The 23,336-nt window shown below is 40.8% G+C and overlaps 3 protein-coding genes across 3 annotated transcripts; 1 reads left to right on the plus strand and 2 right to left on the minus strand.

Annotated features, from left to right (window-relative positions):
• Positions 1 to 122: 122 nt before the first annotated feature.
• On the minus strand, positions 123 to 10,319 carry LOC135635291 (protein ESSENTIAL FOR POTEXVIRUS ACCUMULATION 1-like). Its single transcript, XM_065146269.1, has 10 exons — positions 10,144 to 10,319; positions 8,467 to 8,537; positions 7,379 to 8,305; positions 7,180 to 7,300; positions 6,889 to 7,080; positions 5,822 to 6,640; positions 2,869 to 5,620; positions 1,080 to 1,216; positions 917 to 976; positions 123 to 825 (listed from the first exon to the last, which is right to left on the minus strand). Exons 1-10 carry the CDS (start codon positions 10,214 to 10,216, stop codon positions 440 to 442), a joined length of 5,538 nt encoding a protein of 1,845 aa, XP_065002341.1. The 5' UTR covers positions 10,217 to 10,319; the 3' UTR covers positions 123 to 439.
• Positions 10,320 to 11,891: 1,572 nt separating this feature from the next.
• LOC135636777 (septin and tuftelin-interacting protein 1 homolog 1-like) lies at positions 11,892 to 18,394 on the plus strand. The gene is made up of 3 exons (XM_065148807.1): positions 11,892 to 14,583; positions 17,702 to 17,883; positions 17,978 to 18,394. The coding sequence occupies exon 1, from the start codon at positions 11,943 to 11,945 to the stop codon at positions 14,493 to 14,495; it is 2,553 nt and encodes an 850-aa protein (XP_065004879.1). The 5' UTR covers positions 11,892 to 11,942; the 3' UTR covers positions 14,496 to 14,583; positions 17,702 to 17,883; positions 17,978 to 18,394.
• A 519-nt stretch (positions 18,395 to 18,913) lies between these two features.
• Positions 18,914 to 22,380, minus strand: LOC135634826 (ferredoxin--NADP reductase, root isozyme, chloroplastic-like). The gene is made up of 6 exons (XM_065145464.1): positions 22,228 to 22,380; positions 22,030 to 22,086; positions 20,847 to 21,185; positions 20,083 to 20,302; positions 19,643 to 19,883; positions 18,914 to 19,556 (listed from the first exon to the last, which is right to left on the minus strand). Exons 1-6 carry the CDS (start codon positions 22,249 to 22,251, stop codon positions 19,298 to 19,300), a joined length of 1,140 nt encoding a protein of 379 aa, XP_065001536.1. The 5' UTR covers positions 22,252 to 22,380; the 3' UTR covers positions 18,914 to 19,297.
• Between the last annotated feature and the right edge of the window lie 956 nt (positions 22,381 to 23,336).

Here is a 23,336-nt window from a genome sequence, read left to right on the forward strand (position 1 = left end):
ATACATGTTCCAAGGGTAAGACACCATTGATATTCCTATTCTTGGACAAAAATATATGTTACACAAAATCTGAGCAACAAGGCTTCAAAACGATATCTGAGCAATGCGGCATGATCGACATATACATTTCAATATCAAATTTTGATCAAACTAATAAATTGCAGTACCAACTCGATCAGAAGTTAAAATCATGATAACGATGACATGCATGACTTGGAATGAAGGCATTCATGGTTGCCTTGTCCTTTAGATCAACTATTGCTCACAAAATCGATTTAACTGTAACTCTGTTCCAACCTACCTGTGAACCTTTCAGGGCAGGGACTCTGCAGAGAAGAAACCCACCAAAAAAGAAACAGAAAAAAAAAAAGAAAAAATTTACAAATGATGGTTGTCAAAATAACATATGTACACTCGGGCACTCTTAACCCCACTTCACCTAATCCTGGATGCTCTGGATTTCACCCATCATTATCCGATTGCTGACCACGTTAAACCCTAAGATCGATGCATTCACCTTCTGCCCTTTCTTCCCCTTTTTCTTCACTCGTCCTTTGGATGGCCCGTCTAACCCTTCTTCTGCACCATCAGCTTCAGTGGCAGCTGTCGTGTTAGAATTGCGATGACTCGCACTCCCAGTGGATGGGTTATGGGGCTTCTGCAACTGGAAGGCAATTTCGAGGACATCTGATGGCAAAAACTCTTTGTAGTTGAGGAACTTGTCGATGAACTCATGATTCGGGTCCATTGAACCGAGATTCTCCCTCAGTAGCATTTCAGCCTCCGAAGTTGATTGCTTGATGCAAAATTCCAGAAAACTTGTATCTGAAACAAATGGGAGGATGAAAGAGTGATCAGTCTTGTATTGATCATGGAAAAAGAAACAGAACAAGCCAGTCTTGATAGTTAATGATACCATTAGTCCCCGTGAGACGGATCCACTCATTCACACACCAATCCCTAAATTCCATTGCTTCTGCAAATAAGAAATGATACGAGACAGAATTGTTAAGAAAAAAATCATAGGCCATATCCATTGCAGGCTTTACCTGAGTTCTCTGTCACAGAAACACCCCTACCTTTTGAAACTGATGGACTGGGGCTAGAAAAGGATGAAAGAGACTGATCCACTGGTCTGCTTCCTGATGGTTTCCGACCTGATCCTGCTCCAGAAGCTCCTTTCGAAGTGGTTCCCTTAATTCCCCAGCTACCAGAGCTACAAGTCAGCAGGAAATCAAATGTGTTAAGATGGCAATTGATCTAAAATAATGGCTAAGAGCCATTAAGGCATACAATATCAACAAATATACATGCTTTCACATTCCTGTTCTCACCAGTTCAACCTAATTCGGTGCTACCAAAGCATCCACAGTTGTTATTACTAGTTTAATCACAGGCTTAAATGCAGAGCATGTTAAAGACAATCCAATTTGAATAAATAACTGAAGATGATGAAGTCTAAAAAGTAACGAATGAAGTTCACCAACTAATAAAAAGAAATAGGAGACCAACTGCAATAAAAATCACTGATATATAACCACAGAAACCAAATAGAAAATTGGGGCTGAAAAAACCAAATAGTTAAATACCTAGACATAAATGATGTGAAACTATCACAAACCTTTGAAGTAAGACATTTCATCTTGAACCCTTACGAACACAGATGCTCCCTAATACTACAGTGAGGCATCTATTCTATGACAGCGATGATCTGTGGGACCTAAATGCAGCATTAAGCCACTAGAAAATTTCTATATATGTCATAGCAAAAACAAGTAACAAGTACCAGCAGCAAAACACATTTGGAAGGAAAAGAAAAAAACTAACAGCTTCAAAATTCAAGGTTATACTTATAGAGGAAAACAGTAGCGATGGGTAGGCCACCTTAAATAGAGATTCAACCAATAAAATGGCATGTACAATTAGCTCTTCGGAACATTAGATTTTCCTACTGCTTGATCAGGAAAAAAATATTATTTCTGTAAAAAAGAGGCTGCTCTAGTGCTCATGCAGATGTTATTCACATTCACTGAGGTGAAAAGGTCAAAGGTCAAAGCAACTCTATCAGACAGCTCTTTGCCTAAACCAACAGTTGTTGCAAAGCCCCAGTATACTTGAATAAGAGGACCTTATTAAGGCCAAAAACATATAAAATGAGTAGCAATTTTCCAACAGTAGAATGAATCAGGGAACAGAAACAACATAAGAATTTCATTGAAGCTTAATACCACGATTAATAAGGTATGCATAAGCTGCCAGAAACAGTTCCTAGTAAGTTAACAGCTTAAGGTAAAAAACATTTCTTCATGCTATATTTGACCATCCACACATACAACACCTTCTAGAAAGGGATGTTAACAATAAGGCATACTAACAACAAGGTATTCTAAAAAGATCACTGAAAAATAAGCAACATGTGGAATACATAATAACAAAAAATTTTGTGCAAACATAAAAAAGAAGCAGCCATGCTGACAGTTCTGTGAGGTGATCTCAATTGATACTATGACGAGCCAATGTTTACATTAAGAATCTTCAAATTAACCAATTCCAGATGAAGTTTTTGGTCGGAAGACATAACAAGTGACAAATCTGATCATACAGATTTATAACCTTGATAGAACTAAAATATGAACAGTAAAAAATTCCTAAAACTTGGCCGAATAGACCAATTAATAAAATATTTGTAGCAAACAAGCACAACCAGATGAATATAATGGAAGGAAACCTATGAAACCAGTCATACTATAAGAGACGAGAACAGGGAAAAAAATGTCAGCAAAATCAACAAAATAACTTGTGGCATGGCAAGTGAAAGAATAACATGCAACAGAAATGAACTTTGGAAAACCATTCCAAAGTACATACCTTTTGGGATTTGGTTTGGTTTGATCAAGAGGCCCCCAAAACAGATCATCTTCATCTCTAGATTTCGGAGCTGGAACTTGTGAAATGAGCTTAATGGATGATGCAGTGTTGGATGGAGATGATCCAAATAACTGCCTAGAAGTCCCACTTCCACGACTAATATGGCTTGGTTGTTGCTTCACAGGAGTTGGAATTGGAACTTGCTGCTGCAAGGTTCCTGACCTCTTCTCTTGTTCCATCTGAATATCTCTCAGTGGCATTGGCCTCTGAGGCTTCCCAGAGTCACCAGACCAAGCCGGAGGAGGTACAGAGGTTGCTTGATCCCCCTTCCAAAGAACAAAATCCCCTAATGATGGACCTGTGGGTGGAGCAGGTAAATAATCTTTATCTTGTTGCGCTTGGCGTGTACTTTTAGCTTTTTCAATAGGAGATGGAGCTGCAGACAATTCAGATGAGACGACTGACTGTGGGATCTTAACTACAGAAGCTTTTGACTTTGATGCCTTTTTGCGGGCTTTTCTAGTGTCTTTCGCCTCAACAAAATCATCATCATTAATAGTAGATGTATCAACATGGGCCTCAGTTATTGATGGGGACTGCAGAAGTGAATCCTGAGCATTATTAGCCAAAGGCTCTATATCTTCTTTATTTGACTTGGCCAAAACTTCTTCAGCCAATAAATCATGCAACTGACTTTTACTGTTTTTTGACTTCAGTGTATTTTCAGAGTTGACTAGGAGAGTACTTGTTGCAGCTTGGATAGTATCATGACTTGATTTACTCTCCAAATTCGTCACTAATCCTGCCCAAGGGACTGACAAGATTCTAGCAGACGTAGCTGTTGCAACAATTTCGGAATGTGATGTTTCTCTCTGAGCCCTCAGCTGTTCCTCCTGTTGTATCTCCAAAAGTGATTTAGGCTTGAGCCCTGGAGTGGATTTCCATGCCCATTGAGACAAGGTTGCCTTTGGATTGGATGTCAATGTCCCAACTGCTCCAGATTCGGCTTCTCCTCCACTTAAAGATTCACAAGTCAGTAGATTCACTGAGGATGATATATGTGATCCCTGAGATTCGGAAGGTTCAGTGGAGGATGCAAAAGAAACTTCACCTCCTGTCCCAAAGGAAGGCCCATAGAGAGACTCATCAGTATGTGTTTGCACTTCAGATTTAGATACATCGGCAACTGGACCAACGATTCCAATGCCTGTACTTGATTTCTGGCCAGAAACAATTTTCCCAGGATCTGAAGATATCTTTGTCTTGGATTTCTTTTGTTTTTTTGATTTCTTTTCAGAAGCTTTTTTTACTTCTTGTGCTTCTGCAACCTCTTCTTTATTAGAAGTCAGTTCAGTATGGCATCCGTCAGTAAAATCTACTGAAGAAATGTTAGTATCATGTAGTTGATCAGAGATTGATGATACACAATCATGAGATGTCCGACTGTCCTCAACAGGTTGTAGATCATTCGGAGAATCAGAACCAAATTGTGCCAGCACTTGATCCTGGGATATCAGTGGTGGTTTATGGACTGCTCCAACATCACCCAAGCTTTGACTAATCTTTTGGGTATCAAAAATCACTTCCTCAGGCTTCTCCATAGCCTCTGAAAAAGTCAAACTAACAGACCTCTCCATAGCCTCTGAGAAAGTTGAACTATCTGCCATCACTGGCTTTGTTACAGTAGCAGGATCAACACTATCATCATTTTCCAGTGAAAATTGGGCATCTGATGCTTCAGCTGTTTGGTCAATGATCTGATGTGGCAAGTGCAGAGGTCCAGAACTTACTGAACTGACATCTAGTGTGCCTTGTAAATTTAAATTTGGCTGATAAGATAGTTGTCCAGTACGTTCATACGCAAGGGGCATCTGCTGATTAATTTTAAGTGGCTCATGTGCTCTCTGAAGCACAAGATGGTCCATAGCAGAATTGTGTGCTGGCATCACAGCAGGTGCTTGTCCATAAGAAGGATCACCAAACTGTTGATGAGATTGATGACCAGATAGGACCTTCGATAAAATATGTTGCTGCTGCTCTTGCTTTTGCTGCTGCTGAAGAAACATAAACTTTTCCAGCAAAGGCAGTTGAGCAGCAGGAGTCTGAGAATGCAACTGAAGCTGCGACAATAGATATTGTTGTTGCAATAGACTTGGCAAACGAGGATCCTGGTTTATCTCAGAAGAAAGCATTTTATCAGGTGGGACTAAGCAAGAAGAAAGATCACCATGTGTCGTGAATAATTGAGGCAACGGTGGCTGATTAGCTGATTGCAAAACCTGCCGTTGAACTCCTAACCTGATCTGGTTAGGCATATGTTGATTGTAATGCATGCTTACCACATCAGATGGATATTCAACACCGCCACGAATAGGATTGTTTACAGTTGGAGTATTTGCAAAGTTTGAATGAGAAGATACAGCAGAATTAGCAGACTGTGAAGGAGGTTTATCTGCTCCAGCATGGAGGAGAGACAACAAGTCAACATGCTGAGGAGACTGAAGAATCTGGGGGGACGAGTCCCCAGCTGAAGGCAAGAGCTTAGCATGTGCTACAGAGGAATCTGAGATCATATTTGTTTTCGAAGCCATTGATGATGCATCACCCCCAGACCAATATGAAAGAGGATTCAGTGATAACCTTTGCCTCTCCAACAATTTAGCTTGGGCCAAGAGGTAATTCATATCATTCCCATTTTCACCAACCACAGAGGGCAAACAACTAGAAGAACTCCCTCCAGATTCTTGAATACCTGCATCAAATACAACAAAGTGAGGACATGAACAATTGCTGCAAAATTTCTTATCTTATACAAGCACGCTAGGAATCTAAGAGGAAAGACAATGCTTACACATATAGGATTATAAAAAAAATTTAATTAATATATCATGCACCTCTAGTAATATTGTCAAATAATTATGTGCCAAATAAGTCTTTTAATCAACTAACCAACCTGCACTAACAGAAAAGTTATCTGAAGGTGAACCATTCATGTTACCCGACATCAATGACTCCAGAAACCGATTTTGTGCTTCAGTTGCAGCATCATGCATGTTTCTTTGTCCAGTCTTAAAAATATTAGTTTCACCAAGGCCTGCGTAAATGCTATTAGAACTAACTATTTTTCCCTTATGAGATTCATCCAATGAAACACTGTGTTTGACCACACCAAATCCAGGAGGTGGCCCTGCCTTCATTCGTAGGTGAGGCATAACATCCCCAAGTGGCAAAAAAGGTGCATCCGCTGGAGAACTTGCATGACGGACTTGCAAATCAATGCCAAAATAGCCTGCTTCAAACCACCCAATAAGATCACCACCAGAAAAAGGACCCTGAATTTGACCTTGGGGATCTTTGTAGTATAAAGAAAGATCTTCTGGAGAAGGGGGCTGCAAATTCCTGGCAATTAACATATCCTTGGAACTAAAAGGATCGCCTTCTTTCACAGATTCAGTTGATTGCCTTTTAGTATACAAATCACCCTTTGTATCCAAATGAAAACCAATTCCTTCAGTGTTTTGCCATTGACTGCCATCTCTGTAGAATAAAGGGGCAACAGTAACATTATTCTTAGATTCCACATCTTTCTGCAAATGGAAGGACCTCATATCTAACTCCATTGGTCCAACTCCCAAAGAAAAATCTTTCCGATCATGTGCAGAACTATGTATATGGTCCCCAGCTGACTGAGATCTTCGTGGCACAACATAACGAGATGAACTTTCCAACCAGGTCGCTTCTTTAGTAATCATTTTAGCAGCACTTTCTAGCTCTACAAAGAGCAACAACAAATGTCAGAAAATAAAAATTGCATCCAACAAAACACAAGATTGCCTTGAAACAAAAATGATGTTGAAAACAAAGAGAAGATTGGTATGATTCATCAACTGCAGGTAGGAAATGACAAAAATACTTATTATAAATGCTCGAATTTAAACATAAGATATGAACTGATTACTGAAGAACGTGAAAAAAAAAACTGTATCCCAAATCTTAAATTGTTGGCTAAAATCAATGTACCTTTTTCATTTACTTCATTTGGCTGAAATAAAGAGCTATTCAAATTTGCGTCCACCTTTGAAAATTGTCCAAGCTGATAGTACCGTTTTTCGTATGATGGGCTCTCCAAAGGGCCACAATTCTCACTTTTAGTATTGTCAACGTTATCATCTTTACAACCATCACCAGAAGTCAGTAGATCATGTCTACTACCTGTCCCCAAAATTTTATACAAAACAAAAAGATTACTGACTATAAGGAACAATCAAATATCTGGTATGGAATGAAAGTTAGCCAGAATCTGAACAGCACCTAATTTACTTTGTCTAGATAAGACAGTGTCTGGGTTAATTTTCCCAACTGAGCTCTCCTTGGAAAGCTGAGGAGCACCGCTGCTCACAATTTCCCCTTTGTCGATTCCCTTAATGATAACCTACTTGGACACCAAAAACATTAGGAGATGCACAAATAGAGAGCAAGCATTACCAAGAAAAATAATCTAGTTGATTACCGATTCATCAGGAGTAGGAGCAAAAAAAGCTAACGGCTCCAAGGGTTCAACTTGTGTTAGGGAAGGAACTTCAATAAAGTCACCTATTGACAATCTAAGACTTTGTACATCAGATGTCCTGTATATATCAAGCAATTTCATCCTAGTATATCTTAAAGTTGAAAGATCTCCAGATGCACCATCAGGTTTGTCATAGGAAAGACCAAGATGCTGTAAGCGTGGAGCATCACTGTTTGTACTACTCATTATAGGGTTAAACCTTCCACGGCTAGTAGGCAAAGATGATATACCATTTTCTGTTCTTACCCTACTATAGCCAAACGTGTTAGGCTGTTTGACAGGCATCTGTAATTGGTGAGAGGAATCCCCCCTTCCACGACCCAAAAGATAGTTGGACCTCCAAGAACGAGAAGAATGGTCATCTCCTTCTGTCTCTTTTCCATGATTGTTTATGTCTTTTCCATGACTGATAAGATAGGGTACAGGTGCTCCTTTTTCAGAAGTTCCATTACCACCTTTGCTGGAGTCTGACCACTTCTCACGCCAGCTATCAGACTCCTTATCACCTGGACCCCAGCGTGTGTTCCATTTGCTCTCACGACGCTGGTCGCTTTCCTTGTTACCTGAATCATTCCACCTTTCAGATGGAGCACGGCGTGCATCACCAAAATTCTTAGAGGTATTTTCAGACCAGCGCTCCATCCTGCGAGCTTCACCAGGCTCCTTGTCTCCCTCCCTCCAACGGTCTCGTCGAATGGCAGAATTAGTTTCCCTTTCTTCATCATGCCAGTTATCTCGGCGTCCAGAATCTGAGTCATGCAAGATTGGTCGGAAGACATACTTTTTCTTCCCAGTGTTAGTTAGGTCGTCACCGGCTCCTGATGTCTTCACACCATCTAGCCTATTGTCTTGATGAGGGCCTAATTCCTATATGCACATAAAACTTCAAAGTTAAATGCTATACTAGCATCAGAAATCATTGCTATATAAAAATTGCTGCCGAATGCCTCCACAAGAATGAGAGACAAAGAAAGAAGTAACAAGTGTGAACCATATGAGTCTTACTTCACCACACACAGAATCCTAACCTTACTATCAACAGCTTTTGATATAAGCCACTGAGGAGAAAGAGGTATAGGATTGTCAGAGCCTTGAATGTCTGCAAAAGTCACAACTTCAGTAGAAAAAAAAATTGTGCAATATTATTTCACCTAGTAAAAAAATTGCAAGAGGTAAGGCTCTCAAAATCAAATAATAAAAAAAAATCCTTTTATGGCTTAACAGGATCAATAAGACTAGAGAAAAAGCATGAAGAAGCATAAGACTCTGCTGTTCTGCTCATGGATAAACAGTACCCAATTAAACTTTCATTGTGATCAGACAAATATTGCAGAATGACATTGACAGCAACAAGCCAAAAATAAAAATGACACAGGTTAATTCCCAAGTGATTCAAGTCGAAAACATGGATCTAACTATCTCACAGTGATGTGTCCATTTGTGCAAGGGCCAATATTTCTTCATTGCTTATAACGGTGTATCATGCTGCTTGCAAATGACAACTTATTCCAATTTGCAAACGCTACATAATGAGATGACACATTTACAAAGAAATAAATCTGTCGCAGTTTGCTATTTCCTAAATTTCATAATTTGACATCTTCCTTCCTCTATGTGATACACAGCAGAAAAAAAAAAGCTAGACAGACTATTACCCAGATGTCAAACACTGGTTGCACCTTTCTTGAATGGTTATTTTACTGTCAAACTCAATAAGACATAGATGAATAGATGTCAAACACTGGTTGCACCTTTCTTGAAGGGTTATTTGATAGTCATACTTGATAAAACTTGAACTCAGATGAATCATTGACAGGTCTGAATCAGTAGACCAATCTTCCAAGTTCCAACAGCACTTTTTTTTTCTTAATCCTTTTTCTCTATAATCCTAAACCACTTAAACAGACAGACACTATGGCATATGTCTTGATCCTGTAAACTCCAAGCAAACCAAGTACAACTGGCCATAAGGGACAGAGAAACAACAATCATATGTTAACAATGTCAAATGCAGGATAATTTAAAAATATAAAATATGCAAAGCTCCATAAGGATGAAGGATACTCCAATACATGGTGAAAGATCAATAATTCTTCTCGGCCATGCACTACTTTTGTGACCACTCAGATATCAGAAAAGCAACAAGATGCCTTTCCACCTTGCTTGGTTACCTACCTATAGTCATAGGGACACTCGATTTTTTTTTCCTTTTTTCTTGTTCCCCCAAGTGCCAAAAGAATAGATTCTACATTTGTACAAATTGAATCAGAGGCGCCATCCTGTCACAATAATTCTTGTCTTCCAGACTCTCTTCAATGGTGTGAAGCAACGACACAAATTAACGGAGAACATGATCAACAGTCCAAACATTGCTCCATTCTTATAGAGTAGAAGGATTAAAATTGTTACCGCAAACCAGATCAAGATTCGCACGATTGTGACGAAGAAACAAAAAATCAGCGGGTCAACAAGTATGGTGTTTTCCAGAAAAATTAGCGGTAGAACGAAACATCCTACGGAAAGACCAACAGCAACAAACACCGAAACCCTAGAAAAAGGAGGAGAATCGTCTCAACGCCAAAGAACAAGAGCGCTCAAGTCGCGACGGATTTCAGACGAGGAGACACGGAGCACGGGCACCCAAACCAAGAGACCCGGTAACGGAGCTAGGGTTTCCGCGTGATCGGCGGAGGCAGAGGCACAACCTTTGGGGTTTTGGTTTGGCGGGGCCTCCACGGTCAGGCCACGGCGGGAATCGGCATTACTGAGGTTGGCCATCGTCGGCGGCGGAGGTCGGTGCTCGGAGGCGGAAGGGAACCGTTGAAGACTCTCTCTCTCCCTTGCTCTCGCTCTGTGGTGGCTGCACGCTCGAAGGGGAAGACAACGAAGAGGGGGAATAAAAAGAGGCCGTGGGGCAAGCGCGACCCGGTCTGGCGCACGTTGGCGCGACCCTCGGAATGTTTAACCCACCGTGAACCTATTCGTGTCCCACGGTCCAAGTCAATCAAAATCCACCGTCGATTCAACGATCCGACGGCTCATCTCGCTACCTTCTTTCGCTCGCCCGGTTGATCAACCGCAACCGTGCGCCGGTTGACGGAACCTAACCCTAGTGCAGTCTTCGCATCTTAATCGCCCGGGGCCGAACCCGTGGGCCCGGCTTGGTCAATCAGGATCTCTTTCATGGGTCCCGCCTTGTATAACGCTTAAGGTACGGGATCGGGTGAAATCAAACTACTTTGCACGACCACGTACACTCCCACGGTTACGATCCCCGCGGGGACAAAGAAATCCGACCGCTCCTCGTGCGGCAACAATCGATCAAATGGTGAGAAAGAAGACTAAACCGACAAATCAACGGTGAGGATTCCGCGTTCTGCCTTTCCGGATCCCCAATGGTTCAGACGCGAAGCAACGTACCGTTTGTGGACCTAACTGGTACGGGTCCGAGTTGGACTCGGGTCCCAGGAAAGTTGCCAATCCTATTGAAGCTAGAGCGTTTATTTGATTGATGTGCCATGTCATGCAATTTTGAATGCTTAGATTCCAAGCAAATGCTAATTGTGAACATTTATTTAATTGAATACATTGAATCACAAAATGTAGTGGAAAAGGAAGAGAAAAATTGTAGCCATTACTATCTTTTCACTCTTGAAATCTTCTTGAGCATACACTGTCGAGACGCTGTTCTTAGACATCGTCTGGGCCTGCCTGCTTCTTCACTAGGGTCGGAGGATAGGAGGCTGCGGCTCCCGGAGGCGGCAAGGGGACGCCGTAGACCTGCGATCCGACGCCGGCGCGGACATCCTGCCGCCCCTTCTTCCTTCCCAGGAAGTAGCAGCCGAATGCGAGCAGGATGGCGAAAAGGATGAGAGGGAGGGAGATGACAATGACGAAGCCCATCACTGCCCCAATTCACAAGCTTCCGCTGCTGCCGATTGCAGAGAGAGGAGGAAGAAGAAGAAGAAGAGAGATACTTGGATGCAACGATGGAATTGGAAGGTGTTGATCGCCGAAAGGCACATGAGCGAGATTTAAGTACTGCGTACGGGGATCTCAGGTCACACGCCGTGCAGTGATTGACTGAGGAAGTAGCCAAGTCTTATATGTCATTATGCCTCTGTGACCGTTGTCCAACGTTCAAATGCTTTGCAGGTTTGACATCACTGTGATGGACTTGATTAACACTGCAGTGAGACTAAAGGCTATGAGTGTGTCTTCTTTGCTCATCTCTCTCAATGTAATATATTACTAATCTGACAGCAGTGAGACTTGATTATAAGTTAAGCCGAGTTATCGGGTTCGGATATCCACTAATCAAAACTAGATTTGGATTCGAAAATTAAATATAGCTTTAAAATTAATCGGGTTCGGATCCGGGTTCGAGGATAAAAGTAGCGGGTGAATCCTACCCGTTACTGTTATTTACCCCTTCTCCCGCTTCGATCCAAGGATTAGGGTTCTCTACCTCTGAGAGCATCGTTGAGGACGAAGCTCACCCACCATGGACGACGAGTATGAGGGGTTGGAGCGGTTCGGGATGGAGAACGACTACGAGGGCGGGGAGTGGATCGGCGGAGAGTTCTATTACCGCCGCAAGAAGGAGCGCCCCGTACAGACCAGGGAGGACGCCATCTACGGCACTTTCGCCGCTGGCTCCAGTGATTCCGACTCCGACGGAGGTGGCCGCCACTCCCGGAAGCGCCGGAAAGGCGACCTCATCTCCAAGCCTGACCTATCCAAGCCCGTCCACTTCGTCTCCACCGGCACCGTCATGCCGGACCAGGAGATCGATCGGAATCTCAAGGAAGAAAGCGAACGCGCCGCCGAGGCCTCCAATCCTGTGCAGGGGTTGGGATGCGGCCTGGGGTTTCAGGCCGACAAGAAGGATGCCGAGGGTGATGAGGATGACGAGGATAACTTCCTCCCGACGGCCTTTGGGAGGAAGATCAAAGAAGGGGCACAGCGCCGGGAGAAGGAGAAGAAGTGGGAGAAGGAGAAATCTAAGTTGGCAAAGCCGCTGGGGAGAAGAAGCGGATCGAGTGCAGATGACGTTGGGAAGTTTGAGGTGCACACGAAGGGCATAGGTTTGAAGCTCATGAAGATGATGGGTTACAAAGAAGGATCTGGATTGGGTAAGAGTGAGCAAGGGATCGTTGCCCCTGTTGAGGCCAAGCTTCGCCCAAAGAACATGGGAATGGGGTTCAATGACTACAAAGAGGCTAAATTGCCAGCTGTGGACGAAGCACCAAGGGAGAAGGCGACTGTTGCAGTAGCTTCAGGACGTTCAAAGGAGAAGAGGTGGCTAAAGCAGAGACAAGGGAAGTCGAAAGCCAAGATTTTGACGGCTGATGAGCTGCTTGCTAAAAAGCAGGAAGAGGGTATTGAGGTTGTTCAGAAGGTTCTCGATATGAGGGGACCACAAGTTAAAGTTTTGACGAGCCTGGAGAATTTGAACATGGAGGATGAGATGAAACAGAACGACTTGCCCATGCCTGAGCTTCAGTACAATGTGAGGCTAATTGTGGACTCTACCGAGGCTGACATACAGAAGCTGGACCAGGCACTGAGGAGGGAGAGGGAGAAGGTGGTGAGCTTGCAAAAGGAGAAAGAGAAGATTTTGAAGGAAGAGGTGAGGCAGAGACAGCAGCTACAAGTGATGGAGATGATAGCTGGAGTATTAGAAAGGATTAAAGAGGATAACTTGTCTGGGGCATTGACACTTGATTCACTGCTTACTACTTTCAGAGACCTAAAAGAGAGGTTCAGGGAGGACTACAAGCTCTGCAATATCTCCTGTATTGCCAGTGCATTTGCATACCCCTTATTGCTTAGGGTGTTTCAAGGATGGGATCCATTGCAGAATCCCTTGCATGGCATGAGTCTTTTGTCTTCTTGGAGGGATTTGTTGCAAGGGGATCAACCTTATGATTATTCAGAAAGTCTTATGGCTGCTTCTCCTTATGCCCAGCTTGTCAGTGAAGTTATTCTCCCTGCAGTCAGGATATCAGGGACTAATACTTGGCAGGCTAAGGAACCAGAATCGATGCTTAGATTTTTGGAAGCATGGGAAAGGTTGCTACCCCCAGTGGTTCTGCAGTCAATTTTGGAGAATGTGGTTATGCCGAAGCTAACAGCCGCTGTTGATTCTTGGGATCCACGCCGTGAGACTGTTCCAATCCATGTGTGGGTTCACCCATGGCTTCCCTTGCTAGGACAGAGATTGGAAACCTTATACCATACAATTCGCTACAAGTTAGGTAGTGTCCTTCATGCTTGGCATGCAAGTGATGCATCAGCTTATGCTATACTTTCTCCATGGAAGGATGTCTTTGATGCAGCTAGTTGGGAGCATCTGATGGTCCGTTATATTGTCCCAAAGTTAAAGATTGCCTTGCAGGATTTTCAAGTGAACCCAGCTAATCAGAATTTGGATCAGTTTAACTGGGTGATGACATGGGCATCCGTAATTCCAATTCACCATATGGTCCACATGTTGGAGGTTGATTTTTTCAGCAAGTGGCAGCAAGTGTTATACCAGTGGCTGTGCTCAAATCCTAATTTCAATGAAGTTATGCAGTGGTATATGGGTTGGAAGGGGCTTTTCCCAGCAGAATTGCTTGCCAACGAGAGGATTCGAATGCTTTTAAGTGCGGGTTTGGATATGATGAACCAGGCGGTAGAAGGCATGGAAGTGGTTCAACCTGGTGCTAGAGAGAATGTCAGCTATCTAAGAGTTACAGAAAAGAGGCAGTTTGAAGCACAGCAGCATGCAGCAGCTTATTCATCAGTCCATGTTAATGGCTCAGGCAGCATGAATGAAATGAGCTTTAAGGAATCTATAGAGGCTTATGCAATGGAACATGGCTTGCTCTTCTTACCAAAAGTTGGTAGATCTTACAATGGTCTTCCGGTATATGGTTTTGGCAATGTGAGCATATGCATAGACTCAGTGAAAAGACTGCTCTATGCCCAATTACAGGAGGGAACTGAGCGATGGAGTGCTGTGTCACTCACACAGTTACTGGAGATGCATCAAAATGCCACTCATCGTTGAATTTACTCTCACCTCTGGATACCTTAATGGCTTTTGATGATTAAATGCATTTGATGTAGTTGTTCTTCTGAAAGCCTTGCCTCATTTGGTTAGCTGCCATTTTTATGTTGCCTTACATTATACCAAATATATTTAAATAAAAACTTGTTCATTGTTTCACTATTTACGAAACCTTTACTTTCTCCTTGTTTGTTTACATCTTCATTATTATATTTTTTGCTAATCTTTTTCTTGGTTGTGATAGATTTGTTTAAAACCTGCAGGCAATGGTTTTAGAATAGCGGTTTGGCACTTTAGTTGCTTATGTAGCTTGTTCTTAAGAGTACTCAAATTATCTTAGTTCATTTTGTCGTTGCTGCCTTTGGATATTGTACCTCAATTAATCAGAAAATGGTAAATTTGTTGGTGATCAAGTTACTGTAATTTTGACTCATGTTTGGAATTCATGATAATTGCCTAACTCTAATTTCTTTTGCAATTTCCAGATTGGTCACTAGGGCTGTTTATTAACCCCAATAGCAGGGTAGTTGAGGAAAATTCTTTTATCCATGAAATACGTTTCTTAATTTTGTTTCTTTTCACTTTTTTTAGTATTTGGTCATATGACTATACTGCAGTCGCTAAGTTAATCTGTAGTTTTATCCAGTTTCAGTTTTTAGGTTATTGGACGGAATGCAATGAATTGTCCCAAGATTTGAAGCATTTACAACTCTATTAAGCTTACATTATATAAAGCTTGAATTATTAATTAGGATTATTAATGTTGGTGGGGTTAGTTTCTTTGGAATGGCTTGGTGATGTTGGGTTGTGGGTGGTCATTGACTCTGTCAGTCTTATGATTAAAATTAGATTCAGTGGTGTAATGGTTTATTGTAGTTTGAGGGTTCAGTTCATATTGTGACTTCAAAGATGATGGCTTGTGCAGGTGTTGGATAGCCACTAGGCGGGAGGAAAATTAGATTCAGTGATGTGCTGTAAATGTTGGGTTCTGTTTGAACTTTTTTGGTGCCATGCATCAATTGTTTCTTGTGTCCAGTTTCCTCTAGTATAAATGGTGCACTAGAGGTAAAACTGAATGTCTCGACAATGGATTTGTGGTAGCACTCTACAGTGGAGAAACAAGAATTTTTATAGTTTGGTGTTCCATGTTACTATGGTGTATAGACCTGTGGTTGGTGCATTCGTTTGCTTAGCTATTTGCTAAACAACATGAAGTCTCATGGAGCATTTCTCTTCCATACCTTTTCTAAGTCTTATTTTATTCTGGCCTCTGTCAAGCGACCATGGTATATACTCCCAGCTCTCAGTAATTTTATTTTTCGTCACCCCTGCATGCATGAAGACTAGCATACCTGTGGAGTCAAACTGTCAGGTTAGAAGTGCGTGCTCTGGAAGTTGTTGGTCGGATGCAAACTTATTGGTGTGACTATCAAAAAAATAAGTGCTGCTTAAGTTTTACAACAAATCAGCAGGAAAATGTCAATATATATAGTGTACCATGTGGATTACCCGTCTTGGCCATCTGTGACTTGAACCTTATGCTGGCTTGCTAATGTTAAACAACTCTCGATCTTGCCAGGCTGTTGATTCTAATTCCCCTCCGACTACAGATTGAAATATCATTCCAATCTCCGTTTCTTGCTGTGGCTAAGCCTAATTGGATTTATCTCCCTTTCTTTTGCTACTTAGTTGTTTCTTGCATGGATGTTTCTTTTTGCTGCAGCGGCATATGCTGATTATAAACAACTATCAAAGACTTCTCTTGCTGATTTGGTGTAGTATTCTAGAACGAATAATAGCAATATTTCAGGATCATTGAGATGACAATGTTATAACATGAAAATGGATAGAGATATTGGCTTCTGTTCCGTCTAATGGAGTCACAGTTAATGAAAGAACAGTGAACTGCAAGATCTCATATTCATCATAATTGGAACAATTTGTGATAGTTGATGCAAATGCTTTGATGGCCTTTACTTAAAACTTTAGGTGTTGCAGTTAACTATCCTGTGGCCTATCTCAATGACAACAAAAGAACCATGTAGCCAACCCAAATAGTTGGGATTTTACGGCCCTGTTGCTGTTGTTGAGTTAACTATCTTGTGGAATGCTCTTTTTCTTTTGGTACAACTGGTTGCTCCTGAGCAGTGACTTAAAAAGGTGCTCAGGCGCTCGGGCGAGGCGAGGCAAGGCCCGAGCACCTCATATAAGGTTCAGGCAGCGCCGCCTAGGCGCTCGCTCGAGCCTAGGCGCTGGGCACTTCGGGCAAATGCCTGGTTGATATAAGGTAATCGGGTTCAATTAAATGTGCATTAGTTGGTTCGATTGAACCAACTAATGCACACAATTACCTCAAAACTTATGTGCAACCTCGACTCTCAACCCTAGCATACGGTTTCTCCCTCTACCTTCGTCGTCGACGATTTCTCCCTCTGCATCCGTCGCCAATGATTTCTCTCTCTACCTCCGTCGTCGACGATTTCTCTCGCTACCTCCGAGTCTTCCTCTATCGTCGATCGAGTCTCCTCAGCTTCCGTCGTTGCTCGCTATCTGCCGCTGTTGTCCACTACCTACTGCTGTCCGCGACTCTGCTGCTGCTACTACTACTACTATCCGCGACTCTACTACTACGGTTGTTATCCGTTGCTTCTCTTCTGAGTTCTAACTTTTCACTGTCGGTTTCACTGGGTGATATTTTTTATTCCTTTAAATAGTTATACTCTTCCCTTCTAACTACTGTTAACAGTAAATAATATACTGTTAACAGTAGATTATTAATTACTATACAAAATAATCTTTATTTATTAGATTAATAATATTATATATTTTTAATATTTTAATATTTTAGAGCATCGTGCTTCGCTCGGGCGAGCACCTAGCGCCTTGGGCGTTTTAGGACCTTGATGCCTAGCGTATTGAAGTTCTGTTGTCATATTGAAGTTCTCATTTTGGATTTGACATTTTTTCTATGAATATATGAATGATATCTCTCCTAACCTATTCTTCAGTCTTCCTTCCATACAGTTTCAGATCAACTTGGACAGTTTAGCAGATATTTGACAGTGCGCATCAATAGAGTAGTCTCTATGCATCTTGTTCTTTTTACATTGTCAGCATATTTTAGGGTTTCCTTAAGGTGCAATTGGCTTTTTTCCGATGAAGTTGCTAAACAATTTGAGTGTTAATTGAACATGTCATTGAAACAGGTCATGACTTATGGGTTCTCTATCCTCACTGATGCTTGTGAATTTCAAAGGCCATCAATGATTCTTAAACCCGAAAGGTCTTATGACTTGTTTAAACTTGTTGGAGATCTAGATGCATTAAACATGAGAAGTTCTGCCATTTCTTTGAACTACAATTCTAAAATTTTATAGCACATAACATGGTAAGTGTTACTTCTAACCATCTTTCCTTTTTTTTTTTTCCTTTCTCCTTTTCTAGACAAGGACAATGCTTGATAGATTTTCGCTCGTCTGCAGGGTCGAAAATATATTATTTGAGTGAAGTCAAACTGTAGAGTGATAGCAGCATACTGGCATGCAATTTCTCCTCATCCTGGTCTTTGTGGTAAAGAAGCTTGGTACCTTTCTATAGCCTCATTTCTTGTTGATGTTTCTGTTTGCTATCTCATCCCTTTTTTCACTAGTTTGATATTGTTGCAAGATGCAAAATTTTTTAGCAAGACTATATTTGATCTAGTCACTGAATGATGAGCGCCAATTTGCAGCCATTTTCTACAGTTGATCCTTCCCCATATCACCTGTTATATGATTTGCATTGAACAACTTTTCTCAGTGCCTTTGTATGACTGATATAAATTTCAGTGTAAAGACAACATTTTGTTAAATTGACAAAAACTGTGCCAATGATATGTTTAGTGCCGGTTTATATGCCAATTTGCCAAGTCCTTCTCTTGTTTTTTTTCTTTCTTTTAAACTGATATGTATGACAGAAACTCTTTGAATATACATTACCAGGTGGAGATAATTTATTATAGGCTGTTACATGTTCTGAATATTTTTGACTTCTCCCAGTATCATTCTTTTTATATATATCGAGGTCTACTTCTTATACCTGATGTTAATTCTAATCGAGTTTGGGATTAGATTCTGAAATTAAATCAATTACATCGATAATTAGTGTGAGTCGATTGAATGAAATTTATTAATACTCTGCTCATCAAAGAAAAGTAGTTACTCAAGTCAGGTACTGGATTGAATTTGCTTATATCATATCTGGTTTTATCTTTATCCTTTGCTGCATTTCTCATATATTGGTCAGAATTATTCATAAGAATTAAAGGTTTCTATTCATCCTTTTAGCAGAGTAGGAGTCCTGATACAAATTCACACAAATCAAACAGAATGGCCTGACCTTTGCAAATGATATCACTTAAATTGTTGATACTACACCTGTGAAAGAATAAAATATCGACGACTCTGCATTATGGCCAAGTAAGAGTTGAGACAACCATCAAACACTACCTAAATGCTAATAATCCAGACAGCCTGCAGAAGAACAAAAAGAAGAAAAGCATTTGACAGAACAATTTCTTGATTATTGGAATTTCAACAAATTTGACCACAATAACTGTTGATTTATGTGTCCAGACCAATCTCCCCTCTCCAGTAGGATGAGCCTAAAGTCAAAGCTTAGCTGCTCCATATCTTGATCGAGAATTGGCAGAACTCAACAGATGAATGAACGTTCCTCTGTGAAAGGACCATAAGAATCTGACAGCTGCTACCTAATGAGAACATAATCACATGCCCAGAAGATGTGATGTAATGCATTTCATCTTAGTAGACTTCAACATGCCATTGCTTATTCTTCTTAAGCTGAGAGAGCTTAGCATCCCAACTTTCTCCTCTCTGTTCCGCCACCCTCTTTAGTGTATCTTGAATTCCAGGCATCATCCCTTTCAGACCGCAAAAGTAAATGTGTGCACCTCCATCTAACAGCTTGAAGATTTCATCACTGTACTCCTCGATCTTGTCCTGGACATACATCTTCCCACCATTCTTGTTCTTCTGTTCCCTGCTGAGAGCCTTATCAAACCTAAACATTTCATGGGTACTGGTTAAGCCAATATAAAGGAACTTTAATAACCAATATGATGAGAATGTAGAGCATTGCCCAATTACCTAAAGTTATCAGGATAGTCTTTTAGGTAGCTGCTAAACTCATCATCATAGAGAAGGCTGTCAGTATTTGCAACCCCTAGGAAGAGCCATGCAAGGCCACCAAACTTGTAAGTGGTCACAGCTTCCATGAACATACGGCGAAGGTATCCACGGAATGGAGCGACACCTGTCCCTGTCGCGATCATGATATGGGTGGCATTTGGATCACCCTCTGGTAGCAGCATAATTTTCCCAGAAGGTCCTGCAATAGTATGTAAAATCCCGATAAATAATCAGTAAACTCGATTATCACAAAAGAATAACCAAGTTAGTCACCTTGCACTTATAATTTTAATTTCTGACTTCCTGACTTGAGTACATTTAAGTAATTCAGAGAATTTTCTTCAGAGAAAAGAAAACATCTACAGAATATTATTTGACTTAAAACAAACATGTAATACCTGTGAGCTGAATCTTGTCTCCTGACTTTGAGTTGCAAAGAAAATTGCTGCAAGTGCCATTCTTTGAAGGATCCTCCTTTCCAGTCTCTGGATCATAATAGATAGCTCGTCGGACACATAAGCTGGCCGTCTTGCCATCAAACGAATCCCCATACCTAGTTGATGCAATAGAGTAGAGACGCACATTGTGGGGAGATCCAGGTTTCTTTGGGTTCTCACCCTGCAATAATAAATCGATACAATCAAAGAATAAAAATATCACAAAACAATAATCAGATATCAATAAACTAAAATTTGCTTCTGAGAGCAGAAATAACTCACAAGCACCTCATTACAAAAACACTAAAAGATGATTCATGCATGATGCAAATTATAAATTTGTCTAAAGAGGGCAGTACTATACTTAATAATAGCTCAGCCTTTAGAAAGGAGCAACAAGGTTGCAATTGTGTGTCAATGTGTGTCTTGGTAGAAAAGTGTCAAATTTGTCACAAATATTCAGTCTCTTTTGTTGGTTATGATCATAGATAACTATCTAAAGGGTGAGGAAAGAGAAACATGTCTTGTATGAGTTGAGTGGGTATAATGAGAAAATGGACATGGAAATGGAAGTATAACATATATATATAAAAGACAATTAATTGAGAGAGGAAAACCAAGTAAAATTTCATAACCTCCACAGGGAGGCAAAAGAGGAGGTAACATTAATCAAAACTTGAATTTAGAGATGTCTTGGAGGCAGGCAACAAGAAATAGGTACTTACAGGAGGAATGATGCCATAACTTTGCCCTTCCCAGTAAGGTACATTGCCACCATGATCAATCACAATATGGCATGTCTCACCAGGCGCTTTCGGACCAACAAGTCTCTCAACTGAGACAATTGTTGCTGTGTACGGTTCTTTGGGTTTGTACAGATTTAGCGGGGGCTCATTAGGATTCTCAAGCTCCAAAGGTTGAACTGGAATTTTACTTCGGACTGCTTGTTGGACAGACATAGACATCACCTTGAACTGGTATTTTGTTGATGAATACCTGCTCTTCAAGTTTACAGATGACAAAGTAATCCATAATTTATTGTCGAAGCGAAGTTTATTATGATCCTGAAAGAACAAAACAAAACCAGGGCCATCAATCTTGACATTGTTTGCAAGATAAAGAAAAAGGAAGATAATTCCAACAGTGTAATTGTTCTGAAGATTAGGCTGGAAAGATTTAATTGAGTTTCTAATGATCAATGTGACCGATGAATCTACATGCAATATAAGGTAATAATAATCAAGAAGAATTTTTCTTCCATGGGAGAAGTGATATCAGCCATAGTTCAGAATTAGTTAGTGTCATGCAGATGCAATTCACCAAATTCTGAACACATATTTAAAGAGTCTGCAAGGAAGACAAAAAACATTGATAGTGTAAGGCAAAAAGATTGAAGGCACCAAGCTAACAAATAAACCATGTGTTGTGAAATCATTCTATCAAAGAATCCAGTAGGTAAGTTACAGCAAATCTTCATGTTATTCAAATCATCTGTTACAGTGATTTTATGCCAGGCATCTCTTTCAGGTTTGAAGAGTCAGGTTAATGGTCTTTTAACACATTGACTTCAGGTCCCTTGCATATTAGAGAACACTTGGAACAAGAGAGAACAGAGAAGAGCAAAGTTGAATCTTTTTCCCTTGTCATTTTCCAGCCATTATCCAATTTCAATCCGAAGCCCGGAAAAAAAGAGGATTGTATCAGAAACACCATAAAATTTTGTCGAATCTTGGTTTTGTCAGATCTTATGAGCATGGATCTATACTGAAATGAATAGCTCAGTAGCATGAAAAGATCCATACTTTCCAGCAACTTAATGACCTAATGTTCAATCGCTTGCAATTAGTCTATCACAATAGCAACAAAGCACTTGCCAACATCTAATCTCGACAAGCATCAAAATATCACCTTGAATCCGGTTTTCCTCAGCGACGCATCCTTTCCGACTGATGGCGACACGGATGCCTGCCAAAACAATCAAACCAGAGATCGCTACAACAGACTCTTAAGATGAGATGAATCGACAACCAAAATCTCCAAGAAAACGACCCCAAACAAAATCAAGATTTTTGTACGACAGTGAGGGATAGGAGCGATCGAGATTACCCGAGCTCCTAAAGCGTGCGCCATGGTCGCGAGATCGCTAGTCCTCCTCCACCTCCTGCTGCTCCTTATATAGAGGGTTTAGGGATCGGGAGAGGGGAGAGGGAACCCTTCGCGACGAGGAAGGGGCGGGCAGGAAAGCAGCCCTTCGTTTTCCTCTAATCTCACCACCTTCCGCTATGCTTCGAACTACCGCATTTACGATAACACCCTCACGTTCGTACGAATCCCGAAGTCCTCCGGCATGGTTGGACTATTTTACCCTCCCTCGTATTCGTACTATAATCACCCGACATTGCCCTCGGTCTTCCTGTGGACAACCGTTAGATGGAACATCGACGGCTAAAGGATAATCCATCACAGGGGTGTAACAGTAATCATGTTATTCGAGCTTACGCTGTTCGTGTTAGACGACTTTACCCTCTGAACGAGCTATATTCTCAGGACTGTGTCCTTTAGATCGAGACAGACGACCGTCCGTTGGAGCATCGACGGCTGAGGAACACTACATCACAAGGGTAGAATGATAATTACAGTACTTGTATGACCTTACGTCTCCATCAAAGGACAATTCCACTGTAGGTGAATGGGAGGGTGAGGGAATCTCGCAACATTAGACATAATATAGTGAAAGTAAATAAACCCTTATATAAAATTTATCCACAACAAATTGGTAGGCATTTAGAAATGTTTGATTTTCTATAAATAAATTATTATTATTATTATTATTATTTTATTAAGTTATCCTTATCAGAAAATGAAAGAACAGAAATCCCTATTAAGTTCATTATTGGTTTGTCTCTTCAACATATTTGCTCAATTCTAATATCATATTTTATTATATTATAAAAATAATTTGTGCAATCTCTAAAAACTCATACTATATTGGTTGGACATTAGTAAAATAAATAGAATAATAAATAAATAAATATACTCAGTGCATAAAATTTTCGTCAATATGGATTTGAGAAGGATCAGATAGTATCAGGAAAATAAAATTAGTTGATATAAATTAAAATAGAAACTTTATTAGATAATGTTTTTTTGTGGTAGACTATCAATATATAAAAGATGTACATAAGGTTTCACACAATGCTTTCATGCATGGCCAT

The sequence above is a fragment of the Musa acuminata genome, chromosome BXJ3-4 (genome assembly GCF_036884655.1).
Source record: "Musa acuminata AAA Group cultivar baxijiao chromosome BXJ3-4, Cavendish_Baxijiao_AAA, whole genome shotgun sequence".
Taxonomy (NCBI): domain Eukaryota; kingdom Viridiplantae; phylum Streptophyta; class Magnoliopsida; order Zingiberales; family Musaceae; genus Musa; species Musa acuminata.